The sequence below is a fragment of the Scyliorhinus torazame genome, chromosome 12 (genome assembly GCF_047496885.1).
Source record: "Scyliorhinus torazame isolate Kashiwa2021f chromosome 12, sScyTor2.1, whole genome shotgun sequence".
Lineage (NCBI taxonomy): Eukaryota > Metazoa > Chordata > Chondrichthyes > Carcharhiniformes > Scyliorhinidae > Scyliorhinus > Scyliorhinus torazame.
The window spans coordinates 22122678-22142104 of NC_092718.1; the positions used below are offsets into that span (position 1 = coordinate 22122678).

At 47.9% G+C, this 19427-nt stretch overlaps 1 protein-coding gene across 2 annotated transcripts in view; it reads left to right on the forward strand.

The window, feature by feature from the left end:
* The window catches only part of wdr93 (WD repeat domain 93), a 68283-nt gene that overhangs the window by 30924 nt on the left and 17932 nt on the right, over window positions 1–19427 (forward strand). For both annotated transcript variants that reach the window (XM_072470528.1, XM_072470529.1), the window contains exons 7-13: window positions 1806–1874; window positions 3250–3331; window positions 7129–7309; window positions 12464–12534; window positions 14622–14711; window positions 16314–16445; window positions 16596–16797. In XM_072470528.1, coding sequence (XP_072326629.1) covers window positions 1806–1874; window positions 3250–3331; window positions 7129–7309; window positions 12464–12534; window positions 14622–14711; window positions 16314–16445; window positions 16596–16797 — 827 coding nt within the window. The remainder of the gene's footprint in view (window positions 1–1805; window positions 1875–3249; window positions 3332–7128; window positions 7310–12463; window positions 12535–14621; window positions 14712–16313; window positions 16446–16595; window positions 16798–19427) is intronic.

Here is a 19427-nt window from a genome sequence, read left to right on the forward strand (position 1 = left end):
TTGCCCATGTGGGTCGGGTGCAACGTTCCCGCAAAACGTGGTGGAGGGGGGGAGGGGTAGGGTGTGGCCCGGGGGAACTCTCGGGATACTTACCCTGGCAGCCCTCGTGAGGTCGTGGAGCTTCTTCCGGCACTGGTCTCCAGAGCGGGGGGTGTGCCTCACAGCGCTAACCGCGGTGCCCACTTCACGCCAGCCGCGCTTCACAGTGCTGGACGGGTGCCGGTGCCCACGTCTTGGGCACAGGATGACCCTGCGCTCTTCTACTGCGTCTAATAGAGTCTCTCGATCACTATCCTGGAACCTGGGAGTGGCACGGCGGGGCTCAGCCATCTCTATCCTTTGGGTCCTGTGCGCGAATCGCGCACTTTAAATTACACGGTGCGCCGCTGCTCTGGCGCCACGCCCACCGTGTTTCTCGCGGCCCCGCTGCTGGCCCCTTTTTGGGGCCTGAATCGATCGTGCCCGTGGCCGTTTCGCGCCGTCGTGAAACGCGACGGCATTCACGACGGCGCGGACAATCTGCCTCAATATCGGAGAATCCCGTTGAGTGTCTTTCCTTAAATAAGGGGACAAAAAAAGTCACAATACTCCAGTTGTGGTTTCACCAGTACCTTGCACAGTTGCAGCAAAACTTCCCGACTCTTATACTCCAACCCCCTTGAAATAGTGGCGAACATTCCATTAGCCTTTCTGATTACCTGCTGACCCTGTGTGCTAGCTTTCTGTGTTTCGTGTATAAGTAGTCCCAAGTCCCTTTGTGTTGCAGCTTTCTGCAGTTGTTCTCCATTTAAATAATAATCTGTTCTTCTGCACACTCTGCTTTGGCCAAGACATCATGATGTTGAATAGCATTGAAGTAGCGTGCAAAACCCGTCAGTGAACAAACTCTTTCATCAGCTGCTTCTTAGGAAATCTGTATTCCCATTTGACTCACTGAACTGCTTTGTTTCAGCACACTGCTTGGTAGAAAGCATGGCCAGGATTCTCCGACTCCCCGGCGGGTCGGAGAATCGGCGGGGGCTGGCGTGAATCCTGCCCCCGCCGTGTCCCGAATTCTCCGCCACCAGAGATTCGGCGGGGGCGGGAATCGCGCCGCGCCAGTCGGCAGGCCCACCCCCGGCGATTCTCCGGCCCACGATGGGCCGAAGTCCTGCCGCTGTCAACCCTCTCCCGCCGGCGTGGATTAAACCACCTACCTTATCGGCGGGAGCAGGCGGTGTGGGCGGGCTCCGGTGGGGGGGCACGGGGCGATCTGGCCCCAGGGGGTGCCCCCACGGTGGCCTGGCCTGTGATCGGGGCCCACCTATCCGCAGGTGGGCCTGTGCCGTGGGGGCACTCTTTTTCTTCCGCCTTCGCCATGGTCTTCACCATGGCGGAGGTGGAAGAGACCCCCTCCCCTGCGCATGCGCCGGGATGACGTCAGCAGCCGCTGATGCTCCCGCGCATGCGTGGACTTACGCAGGCCGGCGAAGTCTTTTCGGCTCTGTCTGGCATGGCGCCAAAGGCCTTCCACGCCAGCCGGTGGAGCGGAAACCACTCCGGCGCGGGCCTTGCCCCTCAAGGTGAGGGCTTGGCCCCTAAAGGTGCGGAGACTTCCACACCTTTGGGGCGGCCCGACGCCGGAGTAGTTCCCGCCACTCCATCACGCCGGGACCCCCCGCCCCGCTGGGTAGGGGAGAATCCCGCCCCATGTCTTATGCTTCTAGGTTTATTCTACCATGAATCTTGCTTTAATCGAATATTTGATAAGTTTCAAAAGATCCTAGCTTAATTTAATTCCTGTAACACTTGGTCATGTCTTTCAGAAACGTTCCGTTCAACCATCCCCTCTGCCTGCTACGCAGACCCAGCAAGATTCCCCAACTAGTAATAAGGTGAATGATTAATAAATCACTTTGGTTGTGTTGATTGAGGGAGCAATGTTGGCCACGTTACTTGGAGAACTCCCCATTGTTTTTCCCTTTCTCTTATTGCCATGGGATCTGGTATCTTTAACATCCATCCAAACAGGTTGGTTTTGCATCATATCCCAAGGGTCGCACATCCAACGGCACAGCACTTCCTCAATACTACACGAGAACTTCATTGCTGAACACAAACAGCTGGTTACACATCTTGAACCCACAGTCTTCAGGGAGTGAATCAAAGTGGCTAGCAACTGAGTCAAATTGACACAATGTGGACCATTTGGATTTATTAGATTCATTCAAAAATGTGCTACTTTGCTTATGCCTGTTGCAAGATCCCATTGTTCATTACTTTATACATAAAAAAGGATTTCTCTCGGCATGTTCACATGTTTTGAGTCTGGATCGTAGGCTGCAGTATTAATAGCCTGGCATAAAGCCGTTCCACAGGCCAGTCTTCGAGGAAATATTCCTAAGTCGTTTAGATGCCAGTTTTCAAGTCTCTCGAGATAGTCAATTGCTGGTTCCTTTCCTCATTAGTTCAAAAACCACTTCAGGTTGGAGGAGGCCTTGTGGCACTGGGTCGCGTCCCTGTCTCTGAGTCAGAAGCTCCAAGTTCAAGTCCCACCGCAGGACTTGTTGGCCACAAAAATGTGTTCATACAGCAGCCAAACAGCAGAGTGGTGCCCTTCAAGCTAACTTCAGGCAATGCTCCCATTCAAGCTTCAGGCTAGTATTCTGTTCCAGAAAAAGCAAGCTACAGAAAATAGACATAAGCACATGCTTTGTCTGCCTCCTGCATTTCTAGATGCAGTAAGTCTAAGTAAGCGTCTTCAGGTTGTCTCCTGGCCAGAAAGAGTTTTTTTTTAGTTTTTGTACATTGCTTTTAATATCATCCCGTTATTTATTTATTTTTAGACTATAATGGGCGCTCTCAAAATAGGGTCTTTTTCATTTTTTGAATTCATTCTTTGGATGAGGCTAATGTTTATTTGCCATCTCTAATTGCCTTTTAGTAGGTGGAGGTGAGCTGCCTTCTTTAACCTCTGCAGTCCACGTGGCTGAGATGATTGTCCTTCAACATCCATGACTTTTCTCCTTTGTGCTCGGCATGACTCTAACCAGTGGAGAACTTTGACCCATTGATTCAATTTTGCTAGGATTCCTTGATGTCACACTCAGTCAAATTGTGCCTTGATGTCAAGGACAGTCATGCTCACCTCACCTCTAAAGTGCAGCTTTCAATGTCTATACAATAAACTATCAAAAATTACTTCTTACTTACTATTGAAGCAGGGAATGATTTTTACATTAAATTATGTTGTGTATATTTCTATTTCAGCAAGCTAATCTGCTAAATGTACAAGATGCTAAACTGACACCTACTGTTCTGGTAACGAAACAAAGACCCAAACAGATCACAGGTATGTATCAGAATTACTTCCATGAGCTTGTACTTGGAGCATCTTCAAAATGTCTCTATTTTTAGGAACACTTACTGGTCGTGGGGATTTATATTGAGTTACTGCTCACTGTTGGTGCTCTGTAGTCAGAAAATGCATAGAACATAGAATATTACAGGCCCTTCAGCCCTCGTTGTTGCGCCGACCTGTGAAACCACTCGAAAGCCCATCTACACTATTCCCTTATCGTCCATATGTCTATCCAATATGTCTGGTTTGTTGTTAAAAACCAGATGCAATTTAGCCAAAGGACCAAGGTTTGGTTTTCAATCTGTGTTGAATTAGTCTCAACAAGTATTGCACTGTGGGTAAGGCAAGGTTGTACCATTCTCCATTAGAAAATAGATTAGCTTATGAATAAGGTCAATTGGCTGAGGCAGCATAGGCTGGGAGTGCATGTAAAACCATGGAACGTATTTAATGTAGCCGATGAGGATGTTGCCCACTGGCTGGAGAGCCAGCATTGTCCCGCATCGCCTCCTTTTGGGAAGGCCTGCTGAATTAAGTGCCTCTCAGACAATAGGCTCAATTCTATGAAAAAAATGATTAAGTGTCATTCTGGGTGGAACCGGCGGGGTGATTTCCATCGGGTGTATGGGTGCAATCCAGATCGCAATTCACCCACAATTAGGGCATGATTTAACCAAATGGTCCCCCCCTCACTCACGCAGGGCAGCCTTCCCTGCCCGATCACCGTCCTGCAAAGAATGCCAGTCTTGCACCTTGGTAATGCCAGGCTGGCACCCAGGTGGCGCTGCCAGAGTGCCCAGGTGGAATTAGCAGTGCTAGGGTACCACCCTGCCCAGAGGGCATGCACATCGGGGCACAAATTCCCTGGGAGACCCCCACGAGTTTCATAGCGAAAATGCTGGAAAATCTCAGCAAGTCTGGCAGCATCTGTAGGGAGAGAAGAGACTCTTTATCAAAGCTAACATACAGAGAAAGTGGGAAATATTTATACTGTGGAGTGAGAATGAAGATGAGTCATAGCCACAGAAACCCAGCGAAACCGGGTGCTAATGGCCACAGAAACCAAGGCGAAAGAGTGCTAATGGCAGTCCCCAGTGAGGACAAAAGATGTGAAAGATCAAACAGCAGGGAAACTAACATCAGAGGATGAACTGTAGATGTGGGGGGAGGGGAAGGGGAGCAAAGAGGAGAGAGGTGAAGGAAAGGTAAATAAGATTGTGAGGGGGCGGAATTTAAATGTATATTAAGAAAGAAAGAAATGGTAAAAGACAGTTAAAATGAAAACAAATGGGTCGAGGTGGGTGATGCTCGATCAATGACTCCAGAAGCGAGATTGGATGACAATTGAAGGCTTTATTGGACTAGATGTTTCCCCCAGCAGCGCAGGTACAGATTGCAGCTGCTAGGGAGACACAGACTCTTATACTCCACCTTACTGGGCGGAACCAGCAGGCAGGCTTCACCAATGATCTTCCTGTCTCAGGTACCTACCACACCAATGATCATACAACCTCAACCTAGGTACCATAATACCCCTAATACCGACTACCACAGTGGGGTAGAGCTGATCATCTAAAGTTGTTGAATTTGATATTCAGGCCGGAAGGCTGTACCGTGCCTAACCAGAAGATGGGATGTTGTTTCTCCAGTTTGCGTTGCACTTCACTGGAATATTGCAGCAGGCCAAGAACAGACATGTGGGCATGGGAGCAGGGTCTTTTGTTAAAATGGCAAGCAACAGGAAGGACAGGGTCCTGAATGCGCACAGACCGAAGATGCTCAGCAAAGCGAACACCCAGTCTGCGTTTGGTCTCTCCGATATAGAAGAGACAACATTGGGAGCAGCGAATGCAGTAGACCAAATAGGAAGAGATGCAAGTGAAACGCTGCTTAACCTGGAATGAGTGTTTTGGGCCTGGGATGCTAAGCATCTTATCCACCAATCTTATCCACTTTGAACCGGCAGTTTGCGGTGTCGATGGTAGCCATGATGTGGAGATGCCAGCGTTGGACTGGGGTGAGCACAGTAAGGATCCTTGGAGAGGATCTCCAAGAAGATCGCGCATATAGACACTGACATTAAGTTTCTACAAAGCAGACAAGATCCCGAAAGGTCTACCTGCAAATGCTCGCATTCAAAGCATTGTCTTGCATCTTTGACTTTGTCTATATATATGTTTCTGGAACATATCTCTTCATTCACCTGACGAAGGAGCAGTGCTCCGAAAGCTAGTGACATCAAAACAAACCTGTTGGACTTTAACCTGGCGTTGTAAGATTTCTTACTGTGCTCACCCCAGTCCAACGCCGACATCTTCCCATCAATATTTTCCATGTTCCACATTACACCTGACATGGGAATGCATGATATTAATGGATACAGAAAGACATGACTGGCGGGACCTCCTCTTGTGCAAGGATGAGCCTGATACAATTTAAGTGGTTCACAGGGTGCATATGACTCGAGCGAGAATGGGTGGGTTCTTTCAGGGGGTAGCAGATGAGTGTGTGAGGTGTGCGCAGGGGCCAGCGAATCACACGCACATGTTTTGAGGTTATGAAAAATTGGGAAGATTCTGGGCGGGAGTGTTCACGGTCTTAGCCAGGATAGTGGAGGAGGAGGTGGACCCGGACCCGTTGGTGGCGATATTTGGGGTTTCAGAGAAGCCGGAGCTCATAGAGAGGAGGAAGGCCGGTTTCGTGGCCTTCGCCTCTCTGATTGCATGGCGGTGAATTTTACTGGAGTGGCGGTCGGCATCGCCACTGGGGGTAGCAGCTCGGTTGGGTTTCCTATACGACCTCTTGCAGTTGGCGAGGATAAAGTATGAGTTAAGGAGCTCTGCAGGGGGGTTTGAGAAAATGTGGGGGATGTTTGTGACCGTGTTTGAGGGGCTGTTTGTCGCTGGGCGGGGGGTGGGGGTGGGGGGGGGGGGGGTGGGTGACGGGTGGGGGAAAAAGGGAAAAAGTCTGTACAGACTGTAATAGCTGATTGGAAGTATGGTTCCCAGGGTGTTTATTTGCTGTAACCTGTTTTTTTACATGTTTGTATTAAAATATATTTAAATAAAAAGAAAGACACGACTGTGCCAGCCATGAGCTCTGCCTTTTAAAAAATCTGATAAATTTAACACCTGCGTTGTGCTTTCCCCCACAACTTTGCAGCCAGAGAGCTATCCTTACCTTCTTAAGCACTGATGTTTCATTATGAATATGCAGTGTACTGGTATTAAGCTTTCAAGAGCAAGAAATTATTTTGGTTCCTCTTCTGAAGAGGCTCAATCTTGCCCAGGTATGGTTCTAAAGATACAGGCAGAGCCTCTGATGCTTCACTTGTTCACGATTGGCCCCAGAATCTGAGTTATTTAATAACTATGAATCTGAAAAATTGGGGGAGATGACACAAGACGTAGCTGAAGAGGCAGATTTTGAGGTTATGTTTGAAGTTTGGGGAAAGAATTAGCAAGGCAGAGATTTTTTGGAAAGGGGAATCCCAGAGCAACAGCATTTTGGCTCAAGGCAGTGGTGCTGCAGATGGTAGAGTAAAGGAATGGGAGGACTTGTAATAGACCAACAGCAGAAGAGTTGAGTGTACAAGCTGGGATATAGAGCTTGAGAAAATTGCAGAGATGCAATTAGTCAATTACAGTTGGACAATTAGTGATGTATTTATATGGATTCTCCATGTGGGTGTGACCAATTAAACATACCTCTATTCCCTGTATTTCACTTAATTAAAATGCCACTAAATCTACATTGGTTTGACATAATGAGTTTTACTTTTAATACAGATTATCTTTGGAAGAATCCATTTGACGCCCTTCAGAAGCTTGATGATGCCAACATTATTGGTACAGGCCAAAATCATGTTATTTCTGCTCAGCAATGGACGGAGGAAAAGAAAATATTTGAAGAAATGTATTATACCTATCTTTCTAAAGACACCAGCGAAGAGAGTGAAGAAAAGCAAAGGTTTGTTTTATTATTAATATTTTGACTTTAACAAGTTTGCACCAAAGTTGCAGAATTGAGCACCCTGAGGCCAGATTTGGATTAAAGGGACTGAGCAACTGACATTGCTACAAGAATTGACTCTATGCATCATAGATCATAGAATTTACAGTGCAGAAGGAGGCCATTCGGCCCATCGAGTCCGGACCAGCCCTTGGAAAGAGATCTCTACTTAAGCCCACTCCTCCGTAACCCAGTAACCCGACCTAACCTTTTTGGACACTAAGGGCAATTTAGCATGGCCAATCCACCAACCTGCACATATTTGGACGAAAACGGAAGACTCGGAGGAAACCCACGCAGACATGGGAAGAACGTGCAGACTCCGCACAGCCAGTGACCCAAGCCGGGAGTCGAACCTGGGACCCTGGAGCTGTGAAGCAACAATGCTAACCACTGTGCTGCCATGCTCTGCGATCAACCTGGACACCTCACATAGTCCTGTGAATTGGTTTGAATATCTCTCGTGCATTCTCCCTGAGCAAATTTGTTTTTATCCAACAATCAGGTTTGCTCCCAGAGAAAATAATTAACAAAACCTTGACACATCTTGGCAATTGTTCAAGATTCACCACTGATAATTTACCAATGCAGTAGCTGCGATAGAAATGCAGCATCTGCAGCCTTAACATCTTTAACAGCTGGAAGGGGTCTCAAATTCTTGTCACATCCCATTAGCGAAAGGAGCAATAATATTGGGTCATGAGGGCAGGAAACCCCATTGGAAAGCTGTGCAGGGACGGTCAGTGTAGCCAGAACCATGATTAAAACTGTATCACAAGGGTATTTAAAGTGAATCTAGATTCTCTGGATAATGCACATCCTTTACACCTCAGAAGCCTACAATCATTACCTTATCATTGAATTCTATCTGGCTCATCACCTGAGTGTTTAGGGTACCATTCTGGCATTTCAGATTGCCTTGCCTAAGATGGCAGCTAGACATCAAGGATACTTTATACAAATAATTGGTACACATTGTCACAATGACAGGATTTGTGCCTGAGTGATGTCAAATTGAAATATCATCAGCTGTCCAAACCGATACTGAACTGTTTAAAAGGAACTTTTTGAAAGACACGGACTAAAGAAGACTGCCAATTAAGCCACATAAAATTCAAAATATACAATTTGAATTGAGACAGATTAACTACTTTAAAATGCAAGGCTACATTCCAAGATGAGCCCTAAAGCATGTGTGACAAGAGAGACAATTCCTAGTTCAGACACCTATTGGAATTCAACACTATCTAAGAAAGAGATGTTAAAATGCAAGTGCTGGATATTGAAACAATATGCCGCAATCAGACCCACCCAAACCCCTTGGAAATACATAGTCGGTGAGGTTTAACAGGGCAGGCTGCAGGTCATTAGAGCAGAGAACCTTTCAAGAGACTTCAGCAGAAGAGAAAGTATGAAGAGCTCTCTCTCGCTTTTGGAGCAAATGAATTAACCAGATCGAAGAGTCAATACACCAAAAGGCGATCTCATAAGAATTGCAACATCAGCGACATCTGACTGAATCTAAGAAAACAGCCACACAGTTTAACAATCTATGCCTCAAGGATAATTAACTTAACTGTATGCCCCTTTACTTTTATTTATTGGACTCGAACATCTCATTGCCAATAACTGTGTGTGCCATTGTGTTTTTATTATTTCCTTCTGTAAGGTTTAGTGGCTAATTGATGCACTATCAGTTATGATGAGACGAGAGTAGAGAGTAATAGAGGCTTTATTAAGCAGAGATGTGTTCCCTCCTGCAGCTGCTACCAAAATGGCAGCAGCTCGGTGAACACACACATTTATACTCTGCCTACTGGGCGGAGCCAGCAGGCAGGGATCGATCCCCGTACCTGTAGTACAGGAGCCTTACCATATTACCTATAATACACGTATTATACAAACAGTGGTGACTACCACACTAATAAATTTGCTCTTTCTATAACTCTAGAAAACATAATCTAGTTCGCTCATTATTGCTCACTGCATAAAAAAGACATTTGGGCAGCGATCTACCCAAATGGGAACAGAGTACTGTAGCAAGCACATTTAGCCAGGTGTGTCCCGGTTGCTCGGAGCATCGAGAGACACCAAGCTATTGAACTTCCATTCGGGTAGATATGGGCCTCAACAGGGAACACCCCGACGAGGCCACACTTAGTTCCATTTTCTGCACTGAGGAGCTTCACGCACCAGCACTCCTCAGTGCAGAAGGAGATCGAGACGCATTTATTAAATGGCATCCTGATCTGTCGACCCTCCCACAACCCCTCCCCAGGTCCGATCCGCAGAGTGGGGAAAAATTTCAGCTTAGCACCTTGGCAGTGCCAGCTTGACAGTGCCCCTGTCAGTGCCACCTAGGTACCTTGGCAGTACCTGCCTGACCCAAGTGGTGCCATGCTTGCACTGACAGGGTGTCAGGCTGGCAGTGCCAAAGTGTCTGGGTGGCACCAGCAGTTCCAAGGTACCACCCCGCCCAGAGGGCAAGCACCTGAGGGCCTCCAGAACCCTGGGAGAACCCCAAGAGCGCTGTTCCATCTGGTCCCCGATTGTGGAGACCAGCATTGAACGACACTCGCCCGAGATCTCAAAGGCAAGAGGGGGTTAGATCCCATCCCTTTGGGTAGGTCGTGAGGGTGCATATTTCTAATATGTAGATTTGCCAAAAAGTGATCCACCCACAATGCACTCATATGAGTAAAAACTCTTATACCCTTAACATTGACTTTCTATCTAACAGTGGCTCAGAAATACAACAGGGAGGGGAAGAACCGGCAGTGCTGAAAGCCTTGAAAGTACATGAAGCGGAATTGGCCGTATGTGGGTGAAATGATAGACTCGTACAGCACAGAAGAGGGTCAATCGCCTTATCCTGTCTGTACCACCCGATGAAAAAGTGGTCCAATTTAACTTTTTTCTCTATAAAGTTTAAAAAACATTTAGAGTACCCAATTCATTTTATCCAATTAAGGGGCAATTTAGTGTGGTCAATCCACACACCCTGCACATCTTTGGGTTGTGGGGGCGAAACCCACGCAAACACGTGGAGAATGTGCAAACTCCACACGGACAGTGACCCAGAGGTGGGATCGAACCCGGGTCCTCAGCGCTGTGAGGCAGCAGTGCTATCCACTGCGCCACCGTGCTGCCCCGCTATAAATTTGTTTTGAGCTAAGTTGGCGGGGATAAATCTAATTGACACCAGGGGCGCGAGTCTCCGACCCCCCCACCGGGTCGGAGATTCGCCGGGGGCCGGCGTGAATCCCGCCCCCGCCGTGTCGCGAATTCTCCGCCACCGGAGATTCGGGGGGGGGGGCGGGAATTGCGCTGCGCCGGTTGGCGGGAATCCCCCAGCGATTCTCCGGTCCGCGATGGGCCGAAGTCCCGCCGCTGTCAACCCACGCCAGCCGGTGAGGATTGAACCACCTTTGGGACGGCGGGACACGGCGGCGCGGGCGGGCTCCGGGGTTCTGGGGGGGGCGCGGGGCGATCTGGCCCCGGGGGGTGCCCCCACGATGGCCTGGCCCGCGATTGGGGCCCACCGATCCGCGGGCGGGCCTGTGCCGTGGGGGCACTCTTTTCCTTCCGCCTTCATCATGGTCTCCACCATGGCAGAGGCGGAAGAGACCCCCTCCACTGCGCATGCGCGTGGATGCCGTGAGCGGCCACTGACGCTCCCGCGCATGCACCACACTGCAATGTAATTTCCGCACCAGCTGGCGGGGCACCAAAGGCCATTCCCGCCAGCTGGCAGGGCGGAAATCAGTCCGGCATGGGCCTAGCCCCTCAAGGTGAGGGCTCGGCCCCTCAAGATGCGGAGACTTCCGCACCTTTGGGGCGGTGCGATGCCGGACTGATTCGCACCGTTTTTGGTGCCGGTCGGCGGACATCGTGCCGATATCGGAGAATCCTGATATGAGGTAGGTCAAATTCCCACCAGGTCTGAAATTGGGCTGTGCTTTTGAGAATGGATTTCAGGTTTTTTTGAAGCAGTAGTCGCCAAGAACTAATTTCACACTAAAATCCACCCCAAAAAGGCAGTGATTTAAAGGGCCTCTATTTTTATATTTCTTTATGATGGAAATTTATGTTGCTTTAAATTGGTTACTGCAAAGCTGATCGCAGCCAGTCCAGATGATGCGAAATAGGATTCCCCCCATTTGTAGCTTCTGAATATTTAATAGAGTTTGTTTCTTGATATACAGCCCAGCTATCTGAAGAATAAGGATTTCCATTTCATGTATAACTTTGCACCTTGTACATTGTAAAATGAAATGTGAATCTCTGGGCACAATTCAGCCACTGAGTTGTGCCCGGCATGGAGCCAGGGGCGGCCGGTGAATCCCGGGAGTGCTCCAAATTGGACTTCACGCCGGGCCAGTCGTGCGTCACCTGACTTGCTAGGCTCATTAAATATCCCGATGCTGCATTCACACAGCGCCAAGGAGTCAATGGCAACGCCTGCCAGCCCTCAACCAGGTGTCGATTAGTACAGGTTTCGACAAGCATGGAACAGGCATGCTACCATACCGGGGTTGGGGGGGGGGGATGGGGAAGGGGTCTTGGAGGATATTTTAGCTCCCTGGGTGATTGGGGTCAGGACAGACTTGTACCCTGGAACTCCCACTGGCACCCAGGCATCTGGCAGTGCTACTCGGGCAATTTCAAAGTGTGGCTTTGACCGGGGTGAAACTCCGAATGTCCCAAAAGAATGGCTAAGTGCTGTTGAATAGCGGTCTCCATCTCAACATTGCAGCTGTTGCGGAAAACCCCGACAAACGCACCCGAAACCACACTTTGAAATTTTCCATTGAATTACGCCGTCTGTTTCACCAGTCAGCTAATAAGCTGGGGCTTGTAGAATCTCTGACAATGCAATTTTATGTGTAAACCCTGCATCATGCACATCAGCCCAAAACAATAATCAGATACTATGGACAATGACTAGAAGAAGAAATGTATACTAAACCAAACTTTGAATATATTTTATAGATTGGTGGATAGATTCTATAAGTTTTGCTCATTTAGCATTTTTAACCAAAATATGGTTTTGCATTAATCATTTTATTATAGAAGCAGCTTTAGCAAAATAAACATTTTCAATTGTTTCAGCCAAGCAACATTTCATTTTCTTTACCTTGGACGAATTTTTCCAGTGGGCCTGGAACAGAGAACCCAATTTGGTAAGATGGTCTTGACACAAAAAAGGCATATGTTTTATTTCTGTTTATCTATTTATTTTTTACCAAGTCTCCCTTTTATGTGTCTCCCATTTCTTAAGTTACCCTTGACATCCAGAGCCATCCAACCTATAGCTAATAACAAGGCTGGAGTAATTGTTTTTCAATTCAACAGTAATAAAAGCTGCTTGACATCGACCCAGTCCCTTCTCATAGCAATCCACCTGAAGTTGGAAACTGAGTGCCCCATTCTTCACCTTGGATTTTTAAGATTACGCCAGCCTAGTGTTTACCTAAAACCTCCCATTGACAGCTCTCCTGAAATTGGGATTGCCATGGGCTGGAGATTCAACCTGTATTCTACTGCCACTGGTCTTTTAGTTTAAAATCCATCTTTCTGACATTTTAAGTAAAATGCTGAGGAGAAGAAGAATTTTTTAGAATTATTTCTGTATGAATGCTCATCGGGTGAGAGATATTGGTGCTGGGAATACAACAACTTCCATTTCAACCATCTGTCAGACCAAATACAGGTGTTGTGAAATGCAAAGTAAAGCTCCCTCCACGCTATTCTAATAATGCATCCAACCCCAACGTTGAAACCACCTCCCTTACTACACCAAAACGTTTCCATCTTTGCAAACCTATGCTTTTTGACAGTTATGGGCAGCTTTGTGATAATGGGTTCGTGCACACTTGGAACCGGATTAAGTTTCCCAAACTTATTTCACATGGAACCCTTGCAGTTGGAGATGGTTGATTGATCTGGCTGTATTTTTGAACCCTGGAGAGTCCTTTCAAAGTTGGGGCTTGATGCGTTATTGGGATAGTGTAGAAGGAGCTTTATTATCCATTCCTGATCCCTGAGAGTACGTGATGCTGACACTACAGTCTGAACTGTCACACAGATGGAGAGGGGCCCTGGCTTAGCCAAAATGGCACCGGAAGACTGAATGCGATAGTGCTGCCTCCGAACCTCTTCCTGCAATTTTTGCTGCTTCTGAACTGTTTCCAGAGTCGACGGGCACAACTTTCATCCCATCCTGCCGCATCTAAATGAAAATTGGACCATCCAGACTGTTTTCCAGGGCAAGGAATTCCCCTGGTGCTAGGTGCTTCATTCCCAGCATCAATATCACTCGCCGAGATGAAACACCAAAATGTAACCCAAGGATATCCTGATCAATATCAATGAAGAAGATTGCATCAAAACATGCCGGGCTGGATTCTCTGTTGGTGGGATCCTTCATTTTGCCGGCAGCGCACAGACACCTGCGGATTTCCCGACGACACGGGGATGCCCACAATGGGAAACCCGATTGGCCGGCTGCAGGGACCGAGAATCCCGATGCCGGCGGGGGCACGCCGCACCAGAAAACGGATGTAGCGAGCCGGAGAATCCCACCCGTCATCTCAGCAAAAAAAGTGCACTGTTCATCAGGTTATTCTCCCAAAAAACTTTGCTGACATTTTCCATGAAGCACCTGTCCCTTTAAGGAGTGCATGGCTAGTTTTTGAGGTGAATGGGCAAGTTTTATAGTGAAAGGCAAAAGGAAGTAAAGTAGAAAGTAGTGGCAAGGTGACAACAAGCTATGGTTTTAAAGCAGACAGATAGAACGGAAAAAACGGAAAGAGCAACAGAAGAGTTTTGGGATATTTATTCAGGTAAGTAAACAAAGCTATTTTAAGTTTATATAATAAATTTGATAATGTAAGGAAATGGATAGTTACGTCACAAAAATGCAAGTTGAACAACGTGGAAATTGTGACATAGTGGTAGTATAGTGGTAATGTCACAGAACTAGCAGTCCAGAGCTAATGCTTGGGAGATATGAGTTCAAATCCCACCATAGCAGCTGGTGGAATTTAAGTTCAATTAATATAATCTGGGATATAAAGCTAGGTTCAGTAATGACCATGAAGCTATCATTGTCATTAAAAGTGACCCCTGAAACGGTCGAGCATGACACTCGGCACAAGAGCAATTAGGGATGGGCAACAAATGCTGGCCTTGCCAGCGATGCAATACAGGAATGATTTTAAAAAACTATTATTGTGGACTTGTTGAACTGATCTGATTTTCCTTCTAGGTATTCCCAATACTTTATGTGTGTGGTGGCATGGCAGTCATGTTCTACTCCATTACGCACTGAAAATACCAGTGGGGAAAGAAAAGATAGGTATAAGTCCTATTCTGTACAATGACAGTGGGCTCTGAAGAAATGAATTAACCCTTTACACGAACTGCCCAGATAAAATTGGGATTCCCATGTACATAAAAAAGCTTCATTTGAAATGTGTTATGGACAGATTCTATCAGTGGAACTCAGAACAATGTAGTCACTCTTGCCATAAATACCTATGCTATTTCTCTGTCTGCAATTGAATCAAATGCCAATAAATGTAAATCCTTTCTTCAAAGTTCCACACAGAACCAAAATCTATAGGCGCAATTCTCCCAAAATATTTCTAAGTGTGGCCTCCGGCAGGAAACCTGGTGCGATTCCCGGTGGGTGGGTCGGCACGATCCAGAATGCAATCCACCCACACTTTGAATTTTTTTGGAGGGGGCACTGGCACAGAGAGGGGCAGGGCCTAAACATACAAGCAAGCCTGATTTCACAGAGATCAGGCTGCCGTTTTTAAAGGGAGCCCTGATCTCAAAGTGGAAGTAAAGGCCCCACCCCTGCCATCACCATCGCCAGCAACGGGGATTTAGGACCCCACCACCACCATTCTCACTGGCATTAACGCTCCCTTCCCTGCATCCCCCAAGGATCAGGGCCCTCCCAATGGGCCTCTGTTCACCACCCCCGCCATCACCGCCCCAGGTGAGCGACCTCACTGTGTGGTCGCCAAATGCCCCTCACTTCATGCTTCCCCACACCTTCAGCCCCCCCCCCCCCCTCCCCCCCCCAACCCCCCACACACACTTCATGCTACCCCTTCATGCTCTCCCTTCAGGCCCGGCCCCTTGGCTGTCCCAACCTGTCTGCCATGTCCCCGACTAACTGGACGCTACAATGTCCTCAGAGCCCCTGGTGTAGTCATCACATCTGGTCTCCGATGGTGGAGACCAGTAGTGATTCCCACCAGCTTCACATTGTGCCAGCAGGTAGGAAAATATAGGCAACCGGGAGAATCCGGCTTCAAACACTCCCAGCACATTTAAATTAGCATTTCAACATGCTTATCTGGTTCATGCCCAGCAATGACGTGAATCAGATTACATCAGCTGGATTGGGTGGAGAGCATCGCGCACTGTTTGGCACAGATCTCGTTTCAAGCCTCTCCTGCTATTCTCAAGACATGACGGGATTTGCGCCAAGTACAACTGAGCCAGAGAATCACCCCCGATATTTTGAAAAGGAAATCTGACCTTATTTTATGGCTCTGTCTGTCAGAAATTCTGCATGTTCAGAATAAAAGAAGAGGGTGTGTTTATATAGCCTCTACCATAGGCTATTATAATCAAGGCTCTCATTACTATCTTCCAATCTGCTTCATTTTTTTGAAAACAATTTGCGACCCTTGATTTTTTCCCAATAGAAAATACAAGTCATTAAAACCCTACCCGCAGCTTCCTTTAACTACATTTTATTCATTTTCTGTCCTGCCACTTTCAAACTTGCAAGTTTCCTTTAACATGAGCCTTAGCTTTCCCTTCTAGCATCTCAAATGAAATATATGTCTCTGCTGTATGTGTGACTTCTGAGGTTTTTCAAGATCTTGGTTTAAATGTGGGATTAAAAGAATATTTCTACTGTTCTTTTGATCTGCAGAACTGGATCCAAAGGCTGATATTGTCTGGCCAAACGCTTCTCCAATCACTTGTTCTGTTTCAGACGTATGTGCATCTCTCCTGGTGATTGCGCTTGCAGATGGGACAATCACAATCTGGGATTTATACTTGGGTAAGTGTTTGTTTTATTTGGGCATTTGAGTGGTTAATATGTATGAATTTTCAATTGCCACCTGCTTGTTACTAATTTTAGTTTTCAAATGAATCTAATTATTGGCTGTAAATTCATTAACTCATTAGATACAAAACCATGTTCTTTCAGGCATCCCAATATCAGTCTTGTCAGTTTCAAGAGACAGTACCATTCGGAACCTGCATTTTCTGGAGTCCAGTTTTTGTGTTCCTTTTGGATCATCTAATGAGTATAAGAAAGTTCAAGTATTAGTAACCTGCAAACATGGTGCAGTATACCTTGTGACAGCCACGAAACACACTGAAGGCAGCATTTCCACATTGAGAAAGAGGTGAGTTGGAGTGTGAAACTTGCATAGAAACAGGTGTAGAAAATCCTGTTTAGATATGATTAAGATAATTTCATTTTCCAGACATCTATTCAATGTCTATGATCAGAAAGAGGCTTTAATAAAAAGCAAAATACTGCAGATGTTGGAAATCTGAAATAAAAAAACAGAAAATGCTGGAAATATTCAGCAGGCCGAACAACTTCAGTGGAGTGAGAAAGCGCTTAATGGACTTGATATTTAGCCTCCACAAGCCCCAAATCGTAGGCATGTGAGTGCTAAAAACACTGCCGCTGACAAGTGTGCTGGTCCCTGGGTTCTATCATGCTATGATCATCGTCACATAGAGGCTCCTTTACTATGAGGTTGTTAATGAATCCTATCTCATTACTCATTACCAACTCTAGAATAGCCTGCACCCTGGTTGGCGCTAGAACGTACTGCTCAAGGAAATTGTCCCGAATACGTTCCAACACATTTTCCAGGCTACCTCTGCCAATCTGATTCACTTAATCTACATGTAAATTAAAGTCTCTCGTGATTATTGCAGTACCTTTCTTAGACACTGCAGTTATTACTTCCAGTTTACTTTATCCTATAGTATAACTATTGTTAGTGACTTGATAAACTACTCCGACAAATGACTCTTATCGTTTCTATTTCTCTACCCAAACTGATTCTATAGGCGCGATCAAATGACCTCGTCACGCCCGACTCGGTGATGCAATGTGGCTGTTAAATCTCGCGAGAGGCCTCTTGCGATATTTGTGACACTTGGAATGCGATCTCACAAGATGTCGCGATCTGGAATTCGCCATCACTGGGCTAGATCCAGATTAACATATTTAAATTAACCATTCGACTCATTTAAATATGTCTGCGTCTGATTCTCCCAAAGCCCGGAAACTCTTGCCTGCGCCTGGGAGACCTCGCCATGGCGCCAGTTAGCACTGGTCCACACAAATGTGAGGCACTCTCACTGGCACATGGTCACTTCTACCCTGGCAATGCCACCTTGGCACGGCCAGGATGCCTGGTGGCACTGCCAGGCTGGCATGGGCACTGCCAGGCTGGCAGTTCCAAGGTGTCTGGGTGCCATGGATTGCATTGGACCGGCCCGATGGCTGGGTGCTGCATTGGGCCGGCCCGATCGCTGCCCCGGTTGCCCATAAGGCCCTCCCCTTCCCCGGTGCTCGATTTTCTCCCCCCCCCCCCCCCCCCCCCCCCCCAACCAGGGCAGCCGCGGACTCGCATGAGAGTCCCGACCAGCCATACCACATTTGTTCCACGCCGTTGGGACCTCGGCTGGTCGGGAGCGGAGTATCGCTGGGAGGGCCTCTGGCAATGGCCCCCCAGCTGCGTGGCGTAATTCACGGACGAGCGATCCTCTGGGGCCTGGACAATCGCGGGAGCGGCACCGGGCCCGATTTGGTTGGGAACTTTGATTCTCTGCCCCCGCGCCAAATGTGATTTCGGCGCGTGGCTGCGGAGAATTAAGCCCCATATCTTTAATACTCGATACAGTTTTGTCTCCTTATTTGAAAAAACATAATTGCATTGGAAGCGATATAGAGAAGGCTCAGTCGACTCATTCCTGGGGTGAAGAGCTTGAAGAAAGGTTGAAGAAGTGTGGCTTATATCCATTGCAGTTTAGAAGAATGAGAGGTGACTTTATTGGAACATGTAAGATCCTGAGAGGACTTGATAGGGTGGATAACGGGAGGATGTTTTCCCTTGTCAGGGAGACTAGAACTAGGGGACACAATTTAGGAATAACGCATTTCCCTTTTAAGACAGAAGTGTGAAACTTTTTCTCTGAGGGTTGTTCGTCTGTGGAATCATCTTTCCCAGAAAGCAGTGGAGACTGGGTCAGGGAATTTATTCAAGGCTGGGTCAGATAGATTTTTGATAGATTCTCTCATTGGGAGTCTAAGTGTGAAAACCGGAGTGTTTCACTCTGGCGGCGGAGCCAGCTCCCAACCCCCTATTCTCCCGCCCCCGAGGGGCTAGGAGTGGCGTCGCGTCATTTACGCGCGCTGGGCCTTGGCACCGCGTAAAAAGCGGCAGCACGTAAATGACGCCGCCGGCGCCACGTAAATGACATCACCCGCACATGCGCAGTTGCCGTCCTCCCCGAGGCCGCCCCGCAAGAAGATGGCGGATGGATCTTGTGGGGCGGCGGAGGAAAGGAGGTCCTCCTTCAGAGAGGCCGGCCCGCCGATCGGTGGGCACCGATCGCGGGCCAGACCCCATTGGAGGCCCCCCCTCCCCCGGTGCAGGAACACCCCCCCCCAGCGTTCCTGCGCAGTTCCCGCCGGCAGCGACCAGGTGTGGACGGGAGCCTGTTGGGGCTGCCGCTCGGCCCTTCCGGGCCGGAGAATCGGCGCTCGCCTTTTGCAAACGGTGAGCGCCGATTCTCCCAGCGGCCAGCCGTGATTCTCGCCGCGCTGGTCTGGGGGTGGTGGGAGAATCGCGTGCGGGTGTCGGGGCGGCGTGACACACGCGGTGCCCCGGCGATTCTCCCACCCGGCGTGGGGGAGGAGAATTCCGCCCGGGAGTCGAGGGTTTTGGGAGGCAGGCAGGAAAGTGAAGTTGGGGCCAGAACCAGATCAACCATGAACTTATTGAATGGT